At 42.4% G+C, this 27,591-nt stretch overlaps 2 protein-coding genes across 7 annotated transcripts in view; one reads left to right on the top strand and one right to left on the bottom strand.

The window, feature by feature from the left end:
* Positions 1–1,679: 1,679 nt before the first annotated feature.
* GJD3 (gap junction protein delta 3) lies at positions 1,680–8,029 on the top strand. 3 transcript variants are annotated; one of them, XM_007420695.4, is made up of 3 exons: positions 1,680–1,967; positions 5,845–6,023; positions 6,147–8,029. In XM_007420695.4, the coding sequence occupies exons 2-3, from the start codon at positions 5,850–5,852 to the stop codon at positions 6,765–6,767; spliced, it is 795 nt and encodes a 264-aa protein (XP_007420757.1). In that variant the 5' UTR covers positions 1,680–1,967; positions 5,845–5,849; the 3' UTR covers positions 6,768–8,029. The 3 variants fall into 3 exon arrangements, with proteins under 3 accessions (XP_007420757.1, XP_025022638.1, XP_007420756.1); XM_025166870.2 differs by having other exon boundaries at positions 1,686–1,967; positions 5,848–8,029; XM_007420694.4 differs by having other exon boundaries at positions 1,705–1,967; positions 5,845–8,029.
* Positions 8,030–20,875: 12,846 nt separating this feature from the next.
* RARA (retinoic acid receptor alpha) overlaps positions 20,876–27,591 on the bottom strand; it is a 183,324-nt gene continuing 176,608 nt past the window's right edge. For 3 of the 4 annotated variants that reach the window (XM_007420692.3, XM_007420691.3, XM_088143428.1), the window contains exons 8-9: positions 26,070–26,228; positions 20,878–25,732 (exon numbers count right to left, since the gene is read on the bottom strand). In XM_007420692.3, the coding sequence (XP_007420754.1) occupies positions 25,518–25,732; positions 26,070–26,228 (374 nt within the window). In that variant the 3' untranslated portion in view covers positions 20,878–25,517. Of the gene's footprint in view, positions 25,733–26,069; positions 26,229–27,591 lie in introns of all 4 variants that reach the window. The other variant, XM_025166854.2, reaches the window with a different exon arrangement.

Here is a 27,591-nt window from a genome sequence, read left to right as displayed (position 1 = left end):
AATTTTATGAGTAATGAAAGCTAATAGTCATATCCAAAAGCTGACCTAACATAACACTCATTTTTGCACCAAACTCGGATATATACATTATCCACTCTCAATGGCACCCATCTTTACCTTGAAAAAAAGTTCTATCCAGTCTCACATTTAAAGTCCTGAAAGTTGGTAGAACTAATATCCTTTAAACTTGAAAGCTTTCACAAATTATTTTCAGAGATTTAGCATGGCAATTACAAAACACGCTATTAGCCTTATGTATAAGTGATTTCTCTGTTCCCCTGGCAGAATTTGTGGAAGACAAATTTCAGATCTGTCCCTTAATTAACCCAGATGATGACGTCATGGACATTCTTCACTGGCACTGCTTCTTATAAAAACACAAAACAAGAGACAATGTCCATTATCAGACCATCTTCTGCTCCAGACATTGGAAGCAAGCTCTCAAAGCTACACAGAACTCTTCTTCAGGTGTGTTAAAATAAAAGGCTGCATTTGAATTTGAATGCTGGACAGTCCTGTGAGATCATGTCAATAAAAAGAAAATACTTGTGTGTTAAGTTAGAAAAGGACAAGACAGTAAAATGATCAGTATTAATTTTAAGGGTAGCTAGCAGAGAGCAACTCAGTTTAGTATTACTTTGGAAAGCAAGCTGAGATTAAGTTATTAATAACTTCAGGATGAGCTAATGGCACATTATGGTTTAGCGGTGAACCCAGTCAATGAAACTGGGTTAAAAGTTAACCTGTTCTCATGTGTTTCCAAGATACTCTCATTATTGATAGCCAGTGGCAACCAGCATTCTCATACTGGCTACCCCACTGCCTTATTAGGAGCAACAAATGAGCATTCTAAGCTTAGATGAAGAGCTTGGTAGCAATGCTAGGCCTATAAACTATTGTTGAGGGCATGATGCCATAGCTGCAGAGTCTGGAAGCCAAGACATCAGCTGCCCACCCTGCAGACGACCCCACTCTATCTCATCCTATCTGGTGTCGTGGGTTTCCCTGATCCTCTCTCTTTTTCTTGGCTTCAGGCAGAGCGATCAGGGGAAAAAACAATGTCAAACCTGGTGTGGCTGTGTTTATGGAAGGAAACACAGGTGGAAAGCAGAAGAGCAGCCCAAACAGAATTCCATGGCAGAAGTTGGCAATGGTTTGGGCTAGATGATCTTTAAAATCCCTTCTCTCTCTCTCCAGTTCTGACAGTAGGTAGCCCAAAGATAGAAGTTGGCAGCAGGCCAGGGGTACCTCTATCTGGCTTTAAGGTCTTCTGTCTAGTTCTGGGCATCTTTTCTACAAAGATCTTGTCTACAAAGCCCAAAGCAGCCTCGCAAGGGGAAAGAAAAAGGGTCCAACTCTGAGAAATAGGAAGTCCCCAGGTTCCTCCCAGGGCCCTTTCTAAATGTAAGAGGGGAGGAGTCTCAGAATAAAAAATAAGAAGAAAGAATGAGGAGGGCTAATGATACATTTTTCTAGCTCTCTTTTAAGGGTTTTATAAAAATCTGTTCTCTTTTATTGGAGATCCCTACAACATTTAGTTCTGTTTTAACAGATGGGACCGAATTCTATTTGCTTTTAAAATGAGGTTATACTCGAATAGACATCATCCTTGCCTGCTGCCCCTAAAGCATGAGAGCGTATCTGCTCCGTAGAGAGGTGGTGAGATGGGACATGGTTGTCCACTTGCTGGGGAAGACCACCAGTCAGGCCAGAGGAACAGCCCTGTCACTTTAACAGTTGAATGTTTCCAGGCTGAGCTAAAGGACAAGCCCAGCCTCTTTCTCTTTCTCTCTCATGCGACTGTCCCAGCTAGAGCTGAAGCCTAAGAGAACAAAAGATGCCAGACAAACTCAGAGCCCTGCTTTAGGTGAAGCAGATGCCAGCATCCCAGGTGACAGCTGGATAATGGGGAGCCAAGATCCCTGAGCAAGCCAGAAGGAAGGCATCCAATCAGACCTGGATTACAGGTGAGAGGGGGAAAAGTTATACTTGCTTTTTGAAAATAGTCCTCTGCAAATTCTACCATCATTTGGAAAAGTGGGGTGGGGAGAAAAGCAATGCAGAGTCTAGTGGAGGAGAACACCTTGCTGGGTGCATGGATATCTTGCGTGTATTCCTACCTGTACCTCTTTGCGGTGTGTTCCTTCCAGGCCTTTTCTTCTAATGAGGATTATCAGAGGCAAATACTTCATAGACAGGAGTGGGCTGAAAAAGTCTTCCACCCTACTGAGTAACCCTCCACCCTACTCCCAATTCTTTTTATGCATATATTCAGTGATTTCAGGGATAACATAGGCCACTAGTTTGCCTCCATTGCCCTGTTCCAGAAACTTTGCAGGAGAAAGTGGGGGCAAACAATGTTTCTGGATGGGTGGTGGGAAGAGGTAAGATTAGAAAGAAAGAAACATGGCTGGGGATAGTAGAGAAACAGTTATGTAAGAGAAGAATGGCAGCTTATTATGAAGTTCATTCATTTCTTATTTGCATTTATAATCCATTTGTTTTTAGAGTGGTCCAAGCAGCTGATACCTTCAAATAAAATATGAATAGTTAAAACCCTGAAAAAATGAGTGGAATTCATTTGTGCTGTAAAAATTAAAGGTCATTCTAGGTGTAATTATCAGCATTACAAAGAGTAATTTCATGTAGACATTTACACTTTATTAAAAAGAAGTAATTCCCAATGCCTTTTTTGTTGTCTTAAACATTTATACAGCAGCTATTTTACTACTCTGAAATTGTGTTTGTATGAATGTGTATGGTTATTAGTGAAAATAAGACTATAGGTAAATAAATGAGAAATGAACATGCATATTGTGAATTAACTGTACTGGACATAAAATTATCAACTAGTTAGGACTATCAATTAAGGTTTTTGGCTAATGAATAGTCTGATAAATTTATAAATATATATAACTGCATATTAATACTGACATATTCTCTATAATATGAACGAATGTACAGTTTAGTACACAAAAAATACTCCTGACTAGAAAAAAAGTCTTTGTGATATATTCTGAAATATATTCTAGTTTATTCCACATAGAAACCTTTGGTATTGAATTATCCAATTAGAATAACTTAGAAGAGTAAGAACTAAAAGTAAGCCTACCATGTATAAACTTCTGCATGGTGCAGGGGAAAAAATCTGAGCAATTGTTATTGTTTCATCCTACTAGAAGCAGGCTCATTCCTTGAAGCTGTATGAAGAGAAGAATTCAGAATGAATTACTTCCTCACAGAACTCAGAGTATACTTGTGGGATACACTCACCCATGATGTAGTTATGGCCATTAACTTGGATGGCTACAAAGACCAATTTGTGGAGAATGGGGTTCCCAATGGATGGATGGATGATAGAAATACTGTACATCTTTTCTATTTGTACAGCCACAGGTTTCCAGAGTGTTCACATGTTCACAGGCTTTTGTTAGGTTCTTTCTATCTAGGTTTTGACAACTTTCTTCCTAGTTTTCTTGCTAGAGAGAGGTCCTTCATGGAAAGCAAAGGGCTTCCCAGCTGGACTGGTTAGCATGGGTCAGACATTTTGATCTAACCGTTGTATTCTTTTTAAAATAGAGACTTCTTGAAGAAAGGAGTATATTCTTAAGGTAAAACCCTCCCTCTCCAGTTTCCAGTTCAGATGCCAGAGCCATTCCTAGATAATAAAAATGGTGGAAAGTTATAACCCAGTGTTTTGTTTGGAAATGTGCAACCCTGCCCAGAGAAAGATCCCTGAGGTGAAAGAGAGCAATGTAGCAGGCTAGGAGAGGTGGGGGAAAGCAACTTCAACAGTTTGCCTTCCAATAAATGGTGTTTTGTGATCGGCCAGTCATTCTCTGAGCATGACTATTCTCAACATTCTAATTATGTTCACCAACCCCAAAAGATTGTGAACCCTCTGCTCTAAAAGCAAAAGTTTTCAAGTGAAAAAGTGTACCTGGTCTCTTGTTTTAATTCCAAAGATGTGCTTCATTCTCATACATGTAGCCCACACTGATGACATTTTATAGGGATCAGTTTTCTCCAAGGGCTGCTCCTCTCTCTGCAATGCCCAGTGGAAATTCTTGTCTCATTCTAATGAAGCAATCTGTCCCCAAAACAATTTACCCACTTAGCTAACTGGGATTGGGCTGAGCTGTCAGATAGTGGTTGAGCTTCCCTCTTTCCAGATAAGTTGACAACAGGCATAAAAAATCCATCCCTGCCGCCCCTCAATGTGTCTTGATTTTGCCAAGACTTTCATGTTCCATATTCCTTTCAAAGCAAAATAATCTCATGTAGAGTAGTTGAGATGAGAATGGGGAGGCTGATCCACTTTGGTCTTGGGTGCTACATCTGTAGTGTAGATGTTTAATTCATTTAATCCCACTTTCTTGCCATGGAAACCAGGGTTCATAGCATTCAATAAAAAACACCGTTAGAATAGGAAACATAATAATCTGAAACTGCAATAATTAACACATTCAATGGAGAACCAGTTAAAAGCTGGGAAAGGGGAAAATATTCACTGAAAACATTTTGCACAGAGAAAACCTGAGTGAGATGAGAGAGGTTTAGCATGTGGCTAAAGTACATGATGATGGATATTCAGGGCTTCTTAGAGGAAGAAATGTCTCCCAGGAGTAGAGAAGGTAGTGAATCTTTTCCACTAGTTGTCAGAACATTCACATTTCATTCCTGTAGTAGATTTCTTGATTTTCTTGGACCCAATTGTTTGGGACATTTTTTGTCCAATTTCCAATCTCTCCTTTCAGGAGAAGTTTATTGACAAGGTAGTCAGACAGCAGTTTCAGAGGGCCTTTGGGGAAACTGATTTTCTAGACCTTTTTCAGTCAGGTTTCAGGCTGGGACATAGTATCAAGGGGACATTGATCACACTTATCAATTATCTATGGAGAAGGTAAGACTGGGGTGGTATGATCACCTGGCCATCCTTGGTCTCTCAGTGGCTTTCTATACCCTTGGATCATGGTATCCTCCTGGACCACCTGCAGAGACTGGAAGTGGAGAACACTGTTGGCAGTAGTTCTTCACCTTTCTCCGCAGCCACTTTCAGTCTGTGTTGATAGGAGGGGAGAGATTGGAAGCTATAGGGATCTGGATGGGGAGGAACAGACTAAGGTATGGGATGGGATTTTATTCCATGGCTGGAAAGGGGGGTATTCAAATGCATGTTCATGTTGCATGTCCCTTTTTTATCTGAGTAACAACCATGTGAATAAATCTAGACTTGAGATAGGCCCTTCATCTCTAAACGAGGATTTGAACACAGACATCTCTTCTCATAAGTCAGTATCCTAACCTCTACACCACACTGGCTATTCCAAACAGTTCTTTTCCTGATAAGAGAGCCCAGCATGTGTCCAGATACATTGGAGCACTTAGCTTAGCAAAGCTTAATAAAATCGCTTTGGGATTTTGCTCAATTAGGACAGCAAACAATGGGTAGCATCAGAAATTGTTTAACTTAAAATAATCATGTGCACCTCTTTGATTGCCCAAAGGTCCTTCCCAATAATGTGTTTATTTCATTAATTTAATTTTACATGCAATCCCAAACTTCTACCAGGGTGGACACCTTTCTCTTTGCAGGTAGAGAGAGTCACAGCTGAAACAGCAAGATCTCCTGCTATTGCTGAATCACTCATTGTATCCTATACCCCATGATTAGTAAGACACCCAGATTATCTACTGCCTGTGAAGGTCATCATTTGACTGCACTTCCCCTCCACTCCCTCTTCAGAATATTTGTTATAGCCATTTACTTTTAGGAAGACACCAATTCCCTAAGAGAACTTTAATGAAGACTATCTTTGCGTTCTTCTTCCCTTTCTCCTGCAGCAGCCATGGGCGAGTGGGGATTCCTGAGTTCCTTGCTGGATGCGGTGCAGGAGCACTCACCCATGGTGGGACGCTTCTGGCTGGTGGTGATGCTCATCTTCCGCATCCTCATTCTAGCCACAGTGGGCAGTGATGTCTTTGATGATGAGCAGGAGGAGTTCGAGTGCAACACCAAGCAGGTGGGGTGCAAACAGATTTGCTATGACTTGGCATTCCCCATTTCCCATTACCGCTTCTGGGTTTTCCACATTGTAGTGCTCTCAGCCCCAGCTGTTCTGTTTGTAATCTATTCTATGCACCAGACCACCAAGATCAACCGTGGCTTGAAGGAAGCGGATGGCGGTCAGGATGAAGCCAATCAGGCAGGGAAGAAAGTTCAGGTACAATTTGAACTCCAGCCTAGTCAACGCACTCGAAATATTCAGACCTTCTACATAGTCAATGTCGTAGTAAGAATCTTGGCTGAGATGGGCTTTCTGGTAGGACAGTGGATGCTGTATGGCTTCCAAGTAGGATATCAATACATCTGCAAGCATCGTATGTGTCCTCATCTCATTGATTGCTTTGTATCTCGGCCAACCGAGAAGACCATCTTCATTCAGTTCTACTTCATGGTTGGGCTTGTTTCAGCTTTTCTCAGCCTGGTGGAGCTGGCTCACCTTTTGCTCAAGAAGCGGTGCCGGAGACGTCACGTGATCGCTCCTCCTGCCACTGCATCATACGAACAGCAGGACAATTGGTCCAATCAGAAACAAGAGAAATCACAGCACTTTCTAGCTCCAGCTGATGGGGGTACCAATGGGACATCAGCTCATGATGGGATTCCTAACCATTATGAATCCAAGGCTCATTTCCATCATAAGAGCTCCACCAAGAGCAGCCGATCTTCTCGCTCTTCTGCCAGAGGTGACTTGACAGTGTAAGAGCAGAGAATACTTCCTTGTCTGCTTATTCATTTGTTCCCTGGAGGAGCTGGATTCCTCCAGGGGTGGAACATAAATGGACGTCTATTCTCAGCTGAAGTTGAGTAACATAGATCTGAAATGCAATGTTCTGCACTCGTTTGTAATGGGACTTAGTCCCATTTATGACAATTCATTATTTACTTTCGTATACATATTAAGGGTAGATTGATATGTCTCAAAAATGCTTAAATTTACTACCATGTAAAGTAGATTGATAAGGCTTCTGATGTTCTGGAATAGAAGGAGTGAGATGATTTTCCAGTATTCCAGGATTTTCCTAAGTAGTCAAGCAATTCACATCTGAATTAGCAAAAGCTGGAATTTATCTGGCTATAGAGGAATATGAGTGTCAATAAAAAAACAAGCAATGATGCCTTTGCTCTTTAAGGGGATATACCATGGAACTCCAAAATGCCAGGGCAGAGAAATTCAGGCTTTTGATTGGCTTGTCAGTGAAGTCCTCCTAGTCAGAGACCTGTAAATCTGTTCATGGGTATAATCTCTTGTTCAGAAGCAAGGCCCCGTGGCTTCTTTTGAGGCATCCACTGCTGCTTATTGTCCAAAAGAAAGCTGGGGTAGATGTGGTGGTAGACTCACTCTCACTGCAGGGCCTTCATAGCTTCCAGGGAAACAAAAACTGCCCATTGGCACTGAATGCCTGGGGGACCTTTGCTGAAGAATTTAAGTTAAAATCTTTTAAATGTGTTTTTTTAATTAAAAAAATAATCACCCAGGCCCCGGGGGGGGGGAGGGGGGGGTGCTAGTATGTTGCAAAGTAAAGCATCACCTTTAATATCATCTCTATTTACCAGGATGACTTTGAGGCCCACCTAGGACTTGTGGACTTTATTCACATATAAAAATAGCAAGTGTCTGCTTTCTTTGAAAATATCCCACTTTCCTAGAAAAAAGACAAAAATTAGCCAGGAGTAGAGATCATCCTGGTGGGCTGGGAAAAGGGAGCATCCTCACCTAGTTCAACTTTGGGCACAGGGTTGTTTTGTGGTGGGCTGCCATTTTGTGAGTAAGCAAACATCTCCCTTGGCAGTCATTTTGTGAATGGATCCATTATAGGCTCTCAGGATTTCAAGAATGCCCACAGCCAAAGTTTCCTGTCCATGTGTTAAGTGGGAGTTTTTCCTCTCAAAAAAATATTTAAGATAAATCTGTATGCTATAGCTGTTCCACGTTCAATTAAAAAAAAAAACCTTACCAAAGTACTGTACAGTATAATTATTGAATTATTGAGTTGTCTTTTGGTATTTGAGTCACAGGAATCCTTTGAATGCTGTTAATAGGGGCAGTGGCAATCCAACTACAGGTAGTCCTCGTTTAGCGACTACCTCGTTGACTGACTGACTGCAGTTACAATGGTGATGAAAAAGTAACTTTATGACCAATGCCTGCATTTACGACCTTCGCAGGTCTATAAGGCAAAGGAAAGCTGAAGTAAGATAATAAGCACAGTCACAGTTTCACTTAGCAACTGCTTTGCTTAACAACCAAGTTGCTGGTCCCAGCTATGATCACTAAATGAGGGCTACCTGTAGATGTTATGGACACCAAAATCTCTGGTGGTTAGTTCTGAGAGAGGAGTAGCATGACCATGTTTCATTTTTTCTCTAGCTGTCACACCAGCTCCAGAGCTAATATAGACAGCATACTGGTTTGGTGTGGGAGACAGAGAGGGAGAGGGCTGATTGGATTTGGGATCCATCAAGAGCATGACTCCTTTCGGTTTCACTTGCATCAGAGTTCCAACCCTAGAAAGGACCCACCTTGGGAACTCCTGGGATGTTGGAGGGGGTCAGTATTGGATTGTCCCTCTCACCTTATATCTAACCTCACTGAAGAAGTCATTCTAGGTCTCCTAGGTCATCATCCTAGGATCCATAAGATGTACAGCCTTTGTGGTTAATGCACCGTTTGATAGCAGCCTGAATCCACAGGTTACATTGTGTTCCTAAAGCAAATATTCTAAAGATTTTAACTACACCCGTTATGCCATCTATTATTTCCTACATTTGGGTAGGAAAAATGAAAGCATTATGTCTTTTGCAGATTTGCTTCTGCTATCATGACAAAGGCTCACTGGGGACACACATAGATATTGTAGTCACATTAAATGATTTATTTAAAGAAACAAAAAACCAGAAATATTGTGCCAGATGGAACTGGAGAAAGATGCTAGAGAAAGGGTGGGGCAAGAAAAATAGATTGGATCAGCCTCTATTGGTGAAGCCACAACTGTTTCTGTTCCCAGCTTCTACTTTCCCTCCACACAGTCCGTTTTTTTCTCCCGCAAGCCTCAGTGGGAATATTTTCAACTGCTTTTAAAAAGAAGTGCAATTTGAGCCATATACACAAAGCATCTGCAGCCACAGGCAGCATTCTCCAGATGTCTGTGTGATAAGTAATATTTCTGAGACGATAACATCTTCAAGTCAAGCCCTGGTGACTTCATTAACAGATCCATGCAGTTTTCTCGGCAATGTCCAGAGGTGGTTTGCCATTTCCTTCCAGGATGTTGACCCCAGCCCGGTCTAAATTCCTGAAGTCAACAAATTTTAAGTCCCTCTGTTTTTTAAAACTGACGCCATAATGTTTATTGTTTTCTGCCTTTTCATCCAAGAGTGTATCTCTTTTTTTATTCAGTGATCAGTTCATGGGAATCTGGTGGACACAGTGCATCTTGACTTCAGTTAAGCATTCAACAAAATCTGGTACAAGATCCTGCTGAAGGAAAAGGCAAAATGTAGGCTTGATTAAACTACCATTATATGGATAGACAACTGGTTGAGCATTCATACGCCATTCATACGCCAATGTCAAGTTGGAAGGAAACTTCAAATGGCATACTGCAGGGCTCCATTCTAGATCCAATGCTGTTCAGTTTATTTATAAATGTTTGGATGATGGGCTAGAAAATACAATTCTGACATTTGCAGATGACACAAAGATGAGGGGGTAGCAAACAAACCATAGAGGACAGTTTGAAGCTTTAGGAGAATGTTGATGTACTGGAACAACAGGCGGGAACCCACAAGATGAATTTCAGTCAAGGAGAATGCAAAGTCTTACATTTGGGTAGGAAAAATGAAAGGCAGGTGTGTAGGGTAGGAATCGCATTGAGCAATGCACATGACAAGGATCTGGGTGTCTCAGGGGGTCACAAGCTGTGAGCCAACAATTTGATGTCGCTGCAAAAAGAGCAAATGCAGTTCTAGGCTGCATCGACCGAAATACAGTGTCAAGATCAAGAGGAATCACCATTCCCCTATTCTTCTCTGTTCTGTGTTGCTCATCTCACATCAAGAATACCGTGTCCAGTTCTGGAGATATTTTAGGAACAACATCGACAAACTGGAGCATATCCCGAGGGCAGCAACACAAATGATAAGGGATGGAAGGAAAACTTTATGAGGAACACTTGGAGGCACAGGGGTTAAGCTTGGGAGACTTAATAGCTATCCTGACCTACCACAAGGGCTGTCATGTAGAAGACAGGGCAAAACTGTTCAAAACTGTTCCAGAAAACAAAAAAACCAATGGAATTAAATGATAGTGATACAGATTTTGGTTGGACATTGGAAAAAATATTCCCAACACTAAGAGCTGTTCAACATGGAACAGACTGCCTTGAGATGTGGCTGATGCTCTTCCACTGGAAACATTTAAATGGAGGTTGGATGGCCATCTGGCAGAGAGACTTCACTAGTGGATTCCTGCCCTGGGCAGGGGTTGGACAAGACCATCCCCAAGATCCCTTCTGACCCTTACATACTGTGTATCCATAATGTATATACACACATAGCTATAAAATGTACATACCAGATGACCCAAGGAGCAGAGAGGCAGTTATTTGCCTTTTCTCTCTCCAGCCTATTACATGTAGTTTAATGTGAAAAATTTAACCTTGGGATATTTCATTAAAAGAAGCTTATTTATAATATTTTTAAAGTGTTCTGCACTGTTTTATTTTCTAAACAAATTTTGCTCACAGAGCAATGAATAGCTCAGGGAGGTGACTTTGGACACAATTGTTTAGTATGCTAAACCAAAATTGTCAGCCCTTCCAAAAAAGATATTTATCCAAGACTATTTTTAATATTTCCAGTGGCAAATGTTCCTCCTCCTCTTCCCTTGGGACCTTATTTCCCTGGCCAATTGTTTTTAGATTAAGGGAGGGGTTTTTTTCTCTCTACTGTATTAACTCTCGTGTAGCATTCAGTAAGACCAGGGTTAATAACCACGGTCTCCATGCATTAAAAATAATTCACCTACTGGGGTTACAATTTCAAAAGCATATCTCAGTGTGCTGGAGACAATTTAGTACTTAATCTATTTACAGATGGAGAAGGAATTACACTGCCAAGCAGGCATCAAGTCAAACCACAATTGGTGCAGACTCCAGAATCTCACCCTCTCAGAGCTGTCCAGGAAATGTCTTTGAAACCTCGAACAACTGAGAATAAAAAGAAGGTTGCAGGCTTATTTTTGATCTTACCCTGCTTGCTCCTTGCCCTCTCGCTTGAACAGAAGAGGGTGAAGAAAGCTGCTGCTCCTCAGTTGTGGTCCCAAGCCCCAGCAAGCTCAGTTGTTTAGGCACATTGTGGTTTACAGCTGTCACTCCTGATTCTATGTCGCTTTTCAGAATTCACCACAGACATTGATTTCCTTGTATTATTATTATTATTATTATTATTATTATTATTATTATTATTATTATTATTATTTCAATTTATATGCTGCCCAACTCCCAGCAACTCTGGGCAGTTGACAAATGATTTAAAACATGAAAACAAGACAATAAAAACAAAGCAGGTGGAAACAAGAAAATGCAGGTTAAAAGGAGCCTTCACTCATCCCCACCAAAGGCCTGGGCTCTTTCGAAGAGCCAGGTCTTAGGTCCCTTCGAAACACCAGCAGGATGGGGATGTTCAGATCTCAGGGGGAACCTCATTCCAGAGAGCAGGGGCTGCGACCAAGAAGGTGCACTTCTAGGGTCCTGAGAGATGGCACTGCTTCACTGAAGGAACCCAGAGCATACCAACCCTGCCAGATCGAATTGCCTGGGCAGATGCTTTGGGAGATAGGCCCCATGCCATGTAGGGCTTCATCAAGACTGATTTAACAATGCCCTAAGTGGGTCCAATTTAGGAAAGGTTTGTTGTTGTTTAAGTGGGGAGCCTTTACCCTGTCTAATGAACAACTGCATAGTGCCAACTTTTGAGAGAGAGAAGTGTTCAAGCTCGTTTCAAAGCTGCCACCACCAAAAATATAAGACAAGCCAGCAGGATCAGGCCAAAAATACTCTAGGTCAGCATTTTATGTCCATCCAGATGCAATCAGTACTTTCACAAATATGGACAAGAGGGTGATGCCTTCTTTCACTCTTGCTCCCCATCAACTGCTATTTCAGATAGGCCGTCCATGATTTTGATGGTCCATGATTTTGACTGTAATAAACCACTCTCTAGCCTAACAGCCCTCAATAGCACTTTCTAGACCTTTAGGAAGAAACTTCTTCTTGTTCAGTGCTGCAGAGATAATCTCAGACATTGGACTTCTTGATCATATCTCCTGCCCTGTCATCTTAGGATGGCACTGTGTACTCCTTTGGCTGTGAAGTCCACACCTGACATTTCTCTTTTCTCCCTTGCCTCCCACTGATATTCCATGCTTTATAATCATTTTATGGAGGGGGCACAAGTTTTTGGGTTTTTTTTTAAACTGGCCTTTTTTAGCAGCAAAGGTCATGATTGCAAATGTCATAAGAGGGAATGAAATTCATAACTTGAGGCATCAAGAGAACTGGCCAAAATAGGTCTGTAAATCTATTGGAAGCCAAACACACCTATTTTGCTTCATTACAAAGGGGAAAAAAAACCCCTGTCAAATTTCAGTGTTTTTCCACAGAAATTCAGCATCAGGATTTGGGAGAATGAGAGGCCTCTGCTGGTTGCAAGCTAAAGGAAGTCAGGTTTGAGCATTCTTCTACTTGGACATTTCTTCAAGAAATGTTCTGATTATGTAGTTTTGCATTCTAAACTCATTTGGGTTATAGCATCGTTATGATTACTGGATCGAAAAAGAACCAGCTTATCTGTTGAGCTGCTAATAACATTATTATTTGAGATTAAGCACACTTCATTATAGAAAAGGGCAATATATTTTTAGAAGCAGCAGTAACTGCTGCTAACCACCCTGGCTATGTTGGCAACCATGATCAGTTGGCTGCTTCATTTGAATGGAGGAACAGGAAGGAGGGAGGGATATGGAGAGAATCAAGATCAGCATACTCAAGCTGGCCCCATAGTTGATCCCCGGCCTATTTATCATTGCCCTCATCACCTGCCAAACGTCAGGTAGTTATTGGGGGGATGGTCCCTCTGGGCTGCATCAGGACCTTAAATGCACCACTCTCTGTTCTGAGGGCACATGATGGTTGTGCTCAAATGCTCTTACAACTTCCTATCTTCAAATCAAGGTTCCAGGGCCAGCTGCTATTCCAATGTAGAGCTAATAAATACAACTAGAAGCCCTGGTATTGCTTCTGAGGTTCAAAAACTAAATGACATCTATTTTAAGGTAAAGGCAAAGTTTCCTTGGAGTCAAGCACAATGCCTGGTGACTTCTTGCTTACATGAAATGACACACATGCATGCACATTTTTGGCATTTTTAGCATGTGAGTAGTTCGCCATTACCTTCTTCCAGAATATTTTTTGATCCAATATTGTACTAACCATTCTTGACTTTCCTGAGCTGCCTAGCCCAATCCAGTGTTAGGCAATTCACACATGACATATCTGAGTTCATGGTTGATCTTGTTCTTTATGCAACCTGGTTTTGTTCCCTGGAAAAGGGAAGAGGGAAGAGGGAAAAGGGAAGAGGGAAGAGGGAAGAGGGAAGAGGGAAGAGGGGAAAGGGGAAAGGGAAAAGGGGAAAGGGGAAAGGGAAAAGGGAAAAGGGAAAAGGGAAAAGGGAAAAGGGAAAAGGGAAAAGGGAAAAGGGAAAAGGGAAAAGGGAAAAGAATCAGCCAGAAGATGGATCACAGGTCCGGTGGCAGAGCATGCAACTGTGCAGTGTCAGCAAAGCTTCAGGCTGCAGTTATCTGAGGCTCTCAAGAGCGCTCTGGATCCCGGTGTCCTGCCACCAAGTGCGCCTGCCAAGCAAGCTGCCCAGACTTCATGGGCTGTCTAGGGTGCCAGGCTGTAGTTTAATCTGAGTTTTATCTTTGGCTGGAGACAGGCGTTCGTTTGTCTTTCCCCCAGGGAGTCCCAAAGGATGTTTAAAGAAAGGAGCTTTGCCCACCAGAGAATATGCTCGTCCCATTTTGTTATGTCCGTCAAGGCCTCTGTTGGTCATTTCTGAGTCAGGCTTCCGTGTTAATCCTCAGATAGCCATGCGTTTTTGGGGTTCTTTGGGGATAGGGGTCCAACTCATTCCCAGAAGCCTTTCACTTGGACCCCAGCATTAACTCAAGCCTCTCTCAACAGATCCTAATGATTACAAGGACATGGAGACATTGCTTTCCTAGAAACAAATCTGGAAGGGCTTTGCCGTAGCATTCTTCCAGGATATTGTTTTTCCAACTGTCCTGTCTATTTTACAGCTCCAGGATTTCCTTGTGGTCTCCAATCCAAGGTTTCCTTCCCAGTGGACTGGGGTGGGGTGGGGTGGGGGTAGAAGACAACATTGTATACTTCTGCTCCCAGGAAATAGTCAGTAGTCTCTACTCGCACTGAGGCAACTTGGTTGTGTAGAGCAGCCCATCCATCTGATGTGCTTGGAGGACTGGCAAGGGGAAGAGTTGGGATTTGGGGGAGGCACAGCCACTACAACTCTGGAGGACAACAGGCTGGGGCAGGCTGCTTTTTAAGGAGCCACCAATTCCCTTTTTGTTTATACCAGAGACTAGTAAATCTCAGTTTTTCAGGAACATTGTTACTATAACCTCAAGGCTCCCTCAAGGTCCAATATTTCTGCAGCTGGCATGAACTGAATACAAGAGTAGAATACAAGTCTCATGCTGACTTGGTAGCAGACCTGAGCTTAAGGCTTTGCAAATAAAAGTCCACGCTTTGCCCAGGCTTGTCACAAACACCCCTTTTGATTCAGCAGCCCAACTGAAGTGGACATTTCTTAGGAGGAACTGGCCACCCTGCTAAGAACATCTGGGAGGGTAGCCTGGATAACTGACAGCTGAGTTCATTGGGGGAAAAAGGGTCTGCATCCCAGGTGGGCCCACAGGGTGTGGTCAAAAAGGTCAAGATGGCAGCCACAGCAGTCCGATGGAAGCTCTGCATGTGTAACATGCATGAAAACCAGGCAGAGTTTCCATCACAGTGTAGTGCCTGTCATCTTGACCTTTTTGTCCCTGCCGTGTGGACAGCCTGCCGCATGCCGTTCTTCCAATCCAGACAACATCATCTCCTTCTTACCTGTGCGGTTGGGATTTGCAGGAGGTTAACAAGAAAGGCTACTGCCATGCATGATTCATCCCTTGGAGACTGCCTTTGTTTCAGGGTTAGAAATATGTATCACGTTGTCAGCAACTGTTAGGCTTTTTGCTGACCTCCTGTGGCCAAAGGTAGCAGCAAGAAGTTCATTAGCTATTTCTGAGTATTGTTTGATCGTGATGTCTGCACACCCAAAAACACCAATCTTTTAGGGCTAAACTGGACAAAGCCTTAAATACATATGTGGGTGTCATATGTTAATGTAAACAACACTGCATGAGAATTGGGTGGAAGGCAACAAGGAAACAACTGGCACTTTGCAGAGCTAGTGGGCTACAACTCCCATCATTCCAGCCAGCAGCCAGTTTAATGGGAGAGGGCTAGGCAGGGGAACATTGGCTTATGAGTGGAAAGTGCAGACATTGCATGAATAAGATTCCCAACTGGAACTGGAGGAGCTCCTTTTAAAATGCCCGAATAGAAGGGCTGAAACACCTCTGTCTAAGAGAGACAGGCATTGTTTTCTTGTTCTTTGTTTAGTAAAAAGCTTTCACAGGGTTACCATGCAAGTCCACAAAAAGGTGCGGCTTCTTCAAGGAGGCACCAACAGCCACAAGCACGGCCCCTCCCTCCCTGAAGCCTTTAGGACTCAAGTAGGCGCACCTCCCCAGTTTTGAAGGCCATTTCTGCTTTGCTATCCCAACTTTTTGTGTATTATCTGCAAATTTGGTAACTTCTACCCTTCTCTACCCATTAATGTTTTACCAGTTCTCCAGGATTTCTCAAATATCATCCACAGAGGGTTCCTCAGACATCAGCAAGGCTTTTTGATAACCCTAGGATGATGCAATTCATCTGGCCCTGATATTTAAACTCATTTGAAATCAACAGGTATAACGAGCTGTTGTTGTTATCATCCTCATCCTCCTGCTTCACCTGCCTCTTTGTCTTGGTCTTCAAAACTACTTGGCATACAACATCTCTCTTATTGGAGACACCTGAGCCAAAACAGGAGATGGGTGGCCCTGTCTTTCTTTGCTACTTGTCTTCCTTTAGTAGATGGATTCTTTTCACTTCCTTCTATTTCGAACACATCTGGAGAAGACCTTTCTGTTGTTTGTAATATTCCTCACCAAGCTAAGCTCATGCTGAGCTTTAGCTTTCCTGACCCCCATCTCTACAGTTCTGGTCTATTTATATGTATGCTTTCTTGGTGACCTGTTCAACTTTCCATCTTCTATACATTTCCCTTCTCTTGTTTTCAAATCTTCACTAAGCTTTTTGTGCATCAACTCTGGTTTCTTCTGCTGTCCTATTTGTTTCCCTCATTGGAATTATCTGCAGTTTTCTTTTAGCATTTCCTTCTGTAGGAATTCTGATCAAATCTGAGCTCCTTTTCCCATTAGCTTCTCCTGCCGTGGAATTCTACTTATCGTTTCTAAATGTATTAAGACCTGATTGCCTGAAATCCAAGGTATGAATTTGAATATACTCAGCTTCCTGAAAATCAAGAACTACATGATTACATTATCATTACCCGGCACCCACTTTCCAAAGTTCCTACTATTTCTACTTCCTCAACTGTCTGCTGTAGTAGTTGATATCAAGTCAGAGTTAATGCTCTTGAGTCTTCTTCCATCCTCTGAAGAACTTGTCAGTGACCCAAATTAGGTATTTATTTCTTTCCCAATAGATGTTGGGGTAATTAATGTCCCCTATTATTTAAGAAATCTGCAATTTGCTTTTGAAAAGCATTATCTACAACTCCTTGAGAAGATACCAACAGTAACACTTTTTTTCCATGATTCTACCAGTTTTACACTCCCAACTCTTCCTATAGAAGATAAGTCTTTATCTGAGGTCCGTACTACAGAGTTTTCATTTCCAATCCCCCAGGATTCAATTAAAAGACCTTATGATTCAGCTCATCATGCTTTGGCCAAACACATTTTTACCAGGTCTTATGAGGTAATTTCATGCCAGCAGCCCATCATTTAGATAACTCTCTTAATTCCAGAAGTAAATTCGTTCCTACCACAACCATTTACATATCCAATCATTCACTTGCACTATTCTTTACTTCTTTGTTTTTATTCTGCACTGAAAGAGTTCCCAGGTTCTTCAAGCACCTTCCTACATCTTCAAAATTCATGGTGAAATGATTGTAGCTGTTCTTTGCAATATCATCTGAATTACTGGGAAGGATCATTGTGGGTGGTCTTGGAAGTTCTGTCATATTCCTGATCATTACTCCTAGCAGATTGGACACTTCACAAACCAAAGGGTCTAGTCAACTACATTTATGAGAGGCAAAAACATCATCTGAATAGCTGCAGATTATCCATTGTGGATGATGTGTATAGTTGGCAAGAGGGGAGCAATATAAAATGAATTTATTTATTTCCTTGTTCTGAATCACCAATTATTGCTCTTCTCCTTATGCCCTGTGGCTTGCAGTTGCATCCTTCTGCCTATCAATGATTTTGGCTCCTGTTCCGCTATGTTTTTCTTCTCCTGAAGGTCAACCTCCTGTTTCCTAAGCTGCTTCTCAGTCCACCAGTGCAGAATATCTTCTATGTTTCTTCTGGTTATCACTCTCACCTTTAGGGCTTATTCATTTGTTTGATTCCCCTCCTTATGAAGAGATGCTTCATCTGTCATCTTCTGTGTATGATTTGATCAACCTTTGCACCTGTATGACCTTGGTTAGGACTTGAATGGGAATCTACCAAGGAATACCAGGGTTTGGAAAGTTTGGAAAGTTGAAGAACATCTTGGAAAATAATGGCACATCCCTTTTATTTGGTTGTCAAGAAAACTTCATGGATGTGTCCATTAAATCATCAAGCACTGAGATTGACTTGGAAACTTTTTAACCTCCTCTCTTATCAGCTGAATTATGGCTGATCACTACGCCAATCCTCTGACTTTTTTTCCCCCCAGGAACTGCTTCAAGCTTGCATTTGCTGCAACTATATGCCAGGTGGGTTGGGGGCAGGAATACAAGCATGCTATAAACATTGCAGGTCATGACTGTAGACTATTTGGTTTGTTTTCATTTTTGTTTCCAGAGGCACCACTAACAACCAGCTTTTATTTCTTCTTCCCTTCTCAGGCTCTCAGGTTGGTGGAGTACAGCATTTGACTTAGAACGTTTGTTAGAGATTTCATCAGAAAGTATCTGTTTGCTTTCCTTGTTCACTCACCTGGTGAGCTCACTCCCTGAAACCTGGTTGCCTTGTATTCCTTCCACAGTCTCTGCTCACTTAGCAGGAAATATGTTCTCAGTCACCCATGACCTGCAATGTTTATAGCATGCTTGTATTCCTGCCCCCAACCCACCTATTCAGATGACTTTGTCTCAGAACACACAATTTCTCTGGCCACTCTCTTCCTCCTATTAAACTCCAGTGGGAAATACCCGTTTGCTGTCCCTGTTTGCTTCCTTGAGTGCTGAACAAAGTATAAAAAGAAAGCTGGTGATACAACTATCAGTCCCCCAGATTACTGAAAGTGGCTTCTGAACAATTCAGTTTATGAAAACTCAGGCTGGCTTTGATGATGTCAAAAGGCTTGTGTATCTCAGTTGCTTCTTGATACAAATGGTAGTCATTGGCTGTCTTTCATTCGCTTGATAAAATATTAGGTCCCAGCTTTCAAAGATATAGAATACAAATACCTCTATTCCCGGCAGGTTGGCTAGGGAATTTTGGGAGTTGAAGTCCATGCATCTTCAAGTTGCCAAGGTTGAGAAACACTGTTCTAAGGCATACATAAGGCCCATCACACCCCCTCATCAGAGACTTATTTCTCCAGTTCAGTTGCTTTCTTTGCTCTATTTCAGAGGCAGTTTACCACAACCATTCCCATAATCCTCTTTACATTTGATTTTAAAAGCTTCCCTGTCTTTGGCTACTGTTCATCATTTTTAGACTTCCACGAGGGGGGTTCTCATCATTCCTGGATTGATTCCACATTTGTGCAGTGATCCCATGCTATTGTCTTTTTTATGTCAGCAGAGATGATGTGCATCTGGCTCAGCTGCAGCGCAAAAGAAACCGCTTTGAAAAGTTTTCAGCTGGAAAAGCTCAAGCTTCAGGTCCTGAAAGGGAAATGCTGGCTTGACAGCTTTCATTTCCCTCACCAGCCTGGTGAAGCAGCAGGGGTGACATCGACAGTTTCCCTCTGCCCTTCAGCAGGAAACCAGCATATGTCAGCTTGCTGGTCCCCCCACCCCGCCGTCTTTCCCTTTGTACAGAGAGAGTCAGGATGCTGCAGAATGGCATCAGCTTGGGCCAAGGCAATGACTTTTGCTCCTTACCCTTAGTGTTTCTGAATTGGCAGAACTGGTGACCAGGGTAGCAATTTTCAAACTGATGGAGGAGAAAAATGTTGTCTTTGTGGAATAGCCCTCATCAAGGCACGCCAATATACTCAAGCCTGGATGCTAGTAAGTTTCTAGTCCCAAGGTTAAACTTCTTTACGTGGGTCCTACGTTGAGGGAAGGGAGATGTGCATAAAATTAGACTCTGCACACTTAGTATCCTACGTTCTCACAGCACTTGGCAAGAAAGCTCGGCTAATGGGTTGCAGCTATAGCCATTTTATACTGTTGTGCACCCAAATGTCGTGCCTGAGTTTCCAGGAACAAAGATTTCAGTACAGTGTAACTGAACTTCAGCTGAGCCTGGCTTTAGAACAGTTGGGCCCAAGCACTTAGACCAGCCTCACTCAGATGAAATCTCACAAATGAGAGTTGAGTAAAGTGAGGCACAGCATTCACTTTGCTGTACTTATTACGTTACTGCAGCACAATGTAGCAATTATTCCTTCTTTCCCCGCCACGTACCCCTATCTGTTGCCTCCACTTAAAAGAGGCGTTGATGTTCACACCTTATTTCACTTTTTATGAACTCTAAAATGTGTGTTTTCCAGTGCTAAGAGCTGTGGCTTTTTAAGGAAGGATTAAACCTCCTCTTCAGAGCTGGAATTATTCTATCTTGATTAAATAACAAAATACCCTTAGCCACATTCCCACGTCCACTGCTGAACAGGTGGTAAAGCAACCCCATCTCATCCCTGGATTTGCTTCTAGCTGCTGGCATCATTGAAGCAAAGTTGAACAGCCCCTGTCTCTTTAGTTCAGTGAGCCCACTCCACCATATTGTACCACGGATAAGGAGTGACAAACCGCCCTAGAAAAGGCCAAATGCATCCATAAATCCCACCGCCTAAAAGAAAATAGAGAGGGGCAAAACTTCCAACTCCATCCACTTGAATCATGTGATTGGATCACTTTAAACCCTGCAATTCTTCTGGGTCCAACACTAACAGCTGATAAATGAGTTCCCATCCAAAAAGGATGTTCATCCTTGCATTGGATGCAACATTATAGGCCCCATCCATCAAATCTGTCTTGTGGTAGCCATGCCCAAATACATGGGAGAACACAGGACCACAAGAGGGGATTGTCCCACATGGCAACTGATCCATATTAGGGTTGTTGTCATGACTCTGTGCAACAACATGCTGATCTGATTGTCAACCTCCAACCTTTAATGGGCTTTAAGAGAAACACCAATGGAAGGGGAAGAAAATGCCACGGCGTATAATAGAAGAGAACTCCAGGACAAACATAACCTCATCATTTGGGAAATGCCATTGATCAAACAAATGTGGTATATTTCCTGTGTGTGAAATAATGTGAAGTGTACCCAAACAAGTATTTTAGCTTATTTTTCCCATCACAATGTTTGGGTGGCAGGAGACTAACAGCAGCTATATAATGGACATTTCCAATTTTTTCCTCCATTGCATAATCTGGCACACCAGAAAATACTTACCTTGTTGAATTTCTGCCTGCGTCATTCATAAAAAGTTCTGGTGGAGTATTGGAATAAAACTGCTGCACAATCATCTCTCCTTTACAGAATCATGGAAGATTCAAGAATGTTGTCCTGCTTCTTTAGGTTCCTTGGGAGTGACATATAATCCCAACAAGAACAGCACTTTTTGCTATATTTTCTATAAAAGATGCATTTTGTTCCCTTGAACTGGGAACAGGTTACCTTCCCTCTCTTCCCAACTGTCATCTTCTCTAAAATGAAAGCACAAGGAGAAGTGTTTTTCCTCTCAAGAGCTTTTGAAATGCTGGAAGTACCTCTGTGCTGGAAGATTGTAGTCCAACATAACTGGAAGGCACCAGCTTGGGGGAAGGGGCTTTACCAACCTAAACCTCTTCATCCTCCTTAGATTTCCTTTACCAGATTTGTATACTTGTTTCAAAGTAGCTGAATTTCAGCTTCATCAAACAGAGATGCTCAAAAGAATGACAATGTTAAACAGCTGGTTTCCTATTAGAACACACAAGGTGGACTTGGAGATTTCACACTACTTTAAACCAGACAGAATCTTGTAAGAACTGTCTTGTTCTGATGGAGGCAAAATCTTTCTAGTCCAATACTAGAAAGTCCAACAGGTCAGGCAGGTGATTTGGAAAGACTGCAAGTAATTAGAACCATACTTTCTTGTAAACCTATTCTTTATTCTCAGCCCTAACAATACTGACGGACCTGTCTGAAAAGGCCATCTAAACTTCAATCGCTACATGATCTTTATAACTAATCCATATATTAATGATATCTTATGTTAAAATATGGTCTTGTTTCTCCACTTTGATTGGACAGCACTGAGTTGTCATGCAGAGTTTTCTGCCTCTGCTGCCAAAAGCGTAAAATTGGGTAGTTGTAATTCATTTAGTAAATTGTGGCTAAACTAACCAAAGCTCACTGTGACATCCAAATTCCACCTTAGTGTCCTTACAGATGCATCCTTTGCTATATGCAAGGTTACAGACAGTATTGCTGGTAATCCTGTATCATCAGCTCCTATAGCAAGTTTGGCCAAAGAACTGGATCACTCTATTATTCTGGATAATTTTCTTGATACTGAATAATCTGTACGCTCTTATACCAGCCTACCCTAACTGGTAGTTCTCCAGATGTCAATCTCCTTGATTCTCATCAAGCATGAATTTCAGTACATCTGAAAGGCACCAGGTTAAGGAAGATTATTGCCTGCTAACCTTAGCTTGCCCTGCAAGAGATCTCATTTATCTCTGCATTTCTAAGCTTTGGCTTCTATTACGTTGTCTTGAAATGTGGTTTTACGAGTGTTGAACGCAGGAAAATGCATTGCTTTGGGAGGCTTAGCAAGAACTTTTCAATTCTCAAAACCTGTGTGCTCTAGACCACACTAGAGATGTCAATAACTGCACACTGGTGTAGTAAGAACTGAGAAGTGAACTCGCCTCATCATCTGTCTTGTTCTATTTCCACAGCAGCCAGCCAGATACTTCTGAAATTTCAGTATGTAATGGTAACAGACACAGGTTTTCTTTGTTGTTCTTCCTTGGGGCACCTAATATTTAAAAGTATATTGCCTTTCCATATGAAAGGTTCGTTGACTGACCATGGCTAACCCCTGCTGACTTAACCCTTCAGTAAACTGATCACTATTGCAATAGGGCTGAGAATAACATAACTTATTTACAGCAGTTAGTCATTTCTTTAACTTAAAAAAAACACACACACACAAGACACTTCACAAACCCACCCCCACCCAATTCAACAATTATGGGAGGATTTAAACTCGCCAGGATCTTTTTATATGAAATAACAACAGCTTTATATACATATCTGAGAAGTGGGGAGCACATGCCCTTCAACCTGAGGGAGGTGCTTCCATGAAAACAAAAACCTTGTTGCTACCCCCACCCTCCACAATTTTGTTTAAATGTCATGTCGCAGATTCTAAGACGCTAAAATCTCAACACAAAGATAAAACCAAGAATAAATCATGTTGGAAAATCCCTTCACCCCACCCTACACCCTACAGAGTTTTGAAGCTGGCCGCATCTTTAAAGCATGGTGTGTACGCTATAGATAAATCAGGACTTAACCCATGGCAGTTGTTTTGAACCTTATGGGCCAGGACTTTGAAGGGCCTCATTCCTAATTCCACTGTCTTGGGGCTGAGCCTCATTGACCAACTTCTGCTTAAACACAAGTAGGATGTTGTTGGAGAACAATCCTTGCTTCCAGTAAGTAGACACAGGGATGAAGCCTAGTGGTGTCATGTTATGCATGCCACTCAGAAGCTAGTCCTACTGTGTTCAGGGACTACAGTGATTGTATACCTGCCTTGTTCTCTTTGAAAAGCAACCCTTCTCCAAGTCCTTGATCCACGTGACACAAGAAGTTGTTTGGTGATAGGGTATTGTAGATGGTGTGAGTGGTTAAAGAAAAGAGGCCCTTGGCCCCTCACAAGGCTTCCAACATTAACTATTTAGAACCTGGCCCTTAATCTTTCTCCTTCAAAAGAGGGTACAAATTATTCAACCCAGAAACCAGTAAAGTGAACAAAGGCCAGTGGAGTCAAGGAAAAAAGGAAGACATTTCCCTTGATAAAATTCTGTGCCCTACAAAATTAAGAGTTGCCCTTTCAAAAATAATTTAAAATAAGAATCAAGAGTTGTTGAGCAGGAGGGGGCAATTGGCTTTTTGTTAGTAAAACATGTAACAATGTAGGTGTTTTTGACACACACACACACACACACACACACACACTGACACACACCTTTAGAAAATTGGAAGCATTTTGCTCAAAACAATACTTTTATCACAATGCTCAGAACCCCCTCATTTCTCAATTTTTCATCTGCCAAAAATAGAAATAAAAAAAGAGAATGGTGAGATTTTAGCTTTGTATCCATGTGATCAAAATGAGGTATGTTGCAAATAAAAGCAGCCAATAAGTACATGTCTAGCCAAAATTAAGTACCTTTAACTCACACTACCCACAGTTGCAGAAAACATTGAAACTTAAACACATTCTGGGGAATTCTGGCTTGTCAATAGCAAGGAATGTTGTCTGATTGCTTTCAGTTAGCTCTTCCTCAAAACAGGAGCAAAGAAAGTAACCACAAATTAGAACAGTGGCTTGTGGGTTTTTTTAATATGCCTAGTTCTGCAGACCCTGTATTGTTAAATAAGAGACGAGCCAAAAATTCAGTTTTAGATGCAATGCTAAACTTCTTTGCCACTGTGCATTTCTGGCTATTTAAGCCAAGCAGAATTCATCAGCAACTGTGCATCAGCTCATGACTTTTTACCAAAAAGCCAGGTTTCTCAATCATTCTTGCCATAGTGTTTGTAGAAGAGTGGCTACCAATTTCAAGTACTTAACTCTGGCTAGATAATCATTTTGAATTTATAAAGAGAACTGTGACCAACCCCATACAAGAATCTCCATGGTTTGGTTTGGTTTTTCTGGCCTTTCCTTGCCACCCTCTTTTTTAGAAACCCTTCAAATTCCAAACTTGTACAAAGTTTTCTTTTAAAATGTATTTATAGATATTTATAGATATTTGTATATATAATAGTTATTCTTTCTTAAATGAATCCTTCCCTCCATGTTCTATCTGTACTTTAAAAAAAGAAACTGAAGAACTAATGTTTCTTTTTAAAAAAAACTGCTGGTGACATTTTTAGGCTTATGTGAGTGGACAAGAAGTAGGGGGAGGCAAGGAAGGAGACAAAGGTAAGATTGTATGGTCAAATTGAGGATGAAGAGAAGGGTTTGAGCAATTAAAAAACATTATACCCTTTCCCCGAAATATTTGAAATGCAAACTCAACTGGAAAAAAAACCCCACTACTTCATTTTCACTGCAACAAGAAGCAAGCAACATCTTTGTGGAGGCATGTATGTGTGCATGACAAGACTGAAGAAGAGAGTGGGGGGTGCGTGCCACAGAGAAGGGGTTTTTTTTTCCTGTAACTGATTGGTTTCTTTTGAAAAAAAAAGTCTTGCTCCTAGTTTTGAGCAGCTGTCCTTCAGATCTACTTGCCGATCTGCCTGCAGAGAGTCCAGAAAGTCTGTGCCTCCCCCACGAGAAAACGGGCCTTCGTGTCGCAAGCGGAACCCTGTTTCGTTTGAATAGCTGAGCGAGAGATCGTGTGCTGGTAGAGGAGAGCATACGGAGCCTCCCCTCTCGGGTCTGAGCAGGACTGATGTGGCACAGAGAGGGAGGAGAAGAAGGCCAGCAGCGGCAGCCTGTCCCACCGCTTTGCCTTCGCCCCCCCTCTGCTCCTCCTGAGACGTTTGTCCAGGCAGACCCAGGAAGCAGAAGACCAACATGTGCAGAGGGGGCAATCAAGTAGCTTGTCCAGGGGTCCAGCAAGGTCACGGGGAATGTGTGGCGGGACTGCTTCTGTTGGAGCTGGGCGAGAGACTAGGGCTGCAGCTGCCTGGAGGTGGCGCTAGGCTACTGATACGGGAAGGGGCTCCTGTTGAGCCCCCCAAAGAGTCCATGCCTTCAGAGTTCTCCAGCATTTCCTGGATGAGGGGTGGCATTGATCCAGGAATCTCCATTTTCAAAGTGATCACTCTTTCAGCACCTGCGGGGGGGAAGACAGGGGATTTACCAGTGCAAAACATGACCTGAGCCTTTCCTGGCTAAGCCAAGACAATATACTGAGGATGCACAGCAGCACCCAGTATAATTTTCTTTCCAAAATCTTCCAAAGTGCTGTATATACTGAAAAGGGCCCATTGCATTCACAACATTACATTCATAGGATCACCTTTCAAATTTGAACATGATGTGCAACATGGTCATACATGCCAGGCAGTATTTAGTTGTGAACTCATTCTCCAGCCCTCTGCCTCCCCTCAGATTTAACAAAGAAGAAACTGATTTTTTTTTTCCTGGAGGGTCTGAAGCTCTGCCCTTACCTTTTGCACTGATGCTCCGTAGGTCTGTAATCTTCATCAGCATTTTGGGGAACATATGGGGTTTGCTAGGCCTCCTCTTCCTCACATAGATTTTCAGTGCTTCCAACAATGGTTCCTGCAGTTTATCCACTCGGTCCGGCTGTTCCAGATCTTGTCGGTCTGGAGAGGAGGATGAGATGAGGTAAAAAGGGCATGGGGTATATTTCACTTTTCATCTTCTCTGTCTGTGGCAATACAGTCCTTGCCTTAAAATGTAAAATTTACAACATTTCTAAATTTCTAGCCTTTCTAAATTTAGTGTCTTGACTTCAGTTCCCATCATCCTTCAGCCAGCACAATCTTTTGGAAGGCACTCCACGGGGGATGGTGGCTGACTACCATCGGCACACAAAGGACACTGTGTGCCACTGTCACATTTAACAAAAACTGAGCATGAGAGGGGGTTTGCTGTAGTGGTTAAGGTGCTGGACTAGAAACTGGGAGACCTTAGTTCTACTTCTCCCTTAGGCATGGAAGCAGACTGGGTGACTTTTAGCCAGTCACTCTCTATCACCTACCTGACAGGGCTGTTGTTGTGGTGGGGAAAATAGGAGAAGGGAGCACTAGGTTCACCACCTTGAATTAACAAAAAACAAAGGTGGGATATAAAGCAAATAAACAAACCCATGATTTTTACATTTTACCTTATATAGTGAATGTTTAGTGGTTTCCAATGACAGCTTTGTCACAGGTAGAGATAGTCCTCGGGTTACAGCAGCAATTGGGACCAGGACTGCCATTGCTAAGCAATGCGGTCGTAAAGTGCAATATCACATGACCATATTGCTTAGCAATGACAATCCCGGCAGTCCCGGTTGCCATTGAAACCCCAAGATGCACAGGTTGTTAAGTGGCAAGCAGCAGGAGTCCCAGGTAAGGAGCATGGGGGTGCCATGGGAGGGGAGGAAGGCCCTGGGAGGACCAGCGGAATGCGAGTCGGGGGAGGGGTGCTGCGGTATGCATGCAGGGAGGCCTGGGGGGGCTTACTGACCTTCCCTGCCAGCTCCCCCATTGACTTTGCTTGTGGGAAGCTGGCAGGGAAGGTTGCAAATGGCAATTATGTGACCATGGGATGTTACAACTGTCATAAGTGCAAGCCAGTTGCCAAGCACCTGCAATCGTATGACTGCAGAGACACTGCGATGGCTGGAACTTCGAGGACCAGTGGTAAATACCACTTGTTCAGCACTGTCACAACTTCAAATGGCTGCTGAACGAGTGGTCGGTAAGCAAGGACTACCTGCATTATAAACTCATTTCCTCTACCTTTTCAGTCAGTAATATTAGTATCTGAAGTGAATTAGAATTCCTTCTCCATAAATGGATTCAGGCATTCCTCACGCACATCACATCTCATTTATCAAAAGCTTAAAAGATTATCAACCAAAAGAAGGTCTGACCACCTGGTGGTGCTATTGGTCAGGACGCAGTGCACTTAAGCAGCACTTTTGGCTCCCCTCCCTTTGTATCTAGAAATGTACAC

This window comes from Python bivittatus, unplaced genomic scaffold, assembly GCF_059951505.1.
Source record: "Python bivittatus isolate LINGU-HERP-01145 unplaced genomic scaffold, Pbiv_v1 ctg000410_np1212, whole genome shotgun sequence".
NCBI lineage: Eukaryota > Metazoa > Chordata > Lepidosauria > Squamata > Pythonidae > Python > Python bivittatus.
Note: the sequence above shows the minus strand (reverse complement) of the source record. Positions and strands in the feature narration are given on the sequence as shown.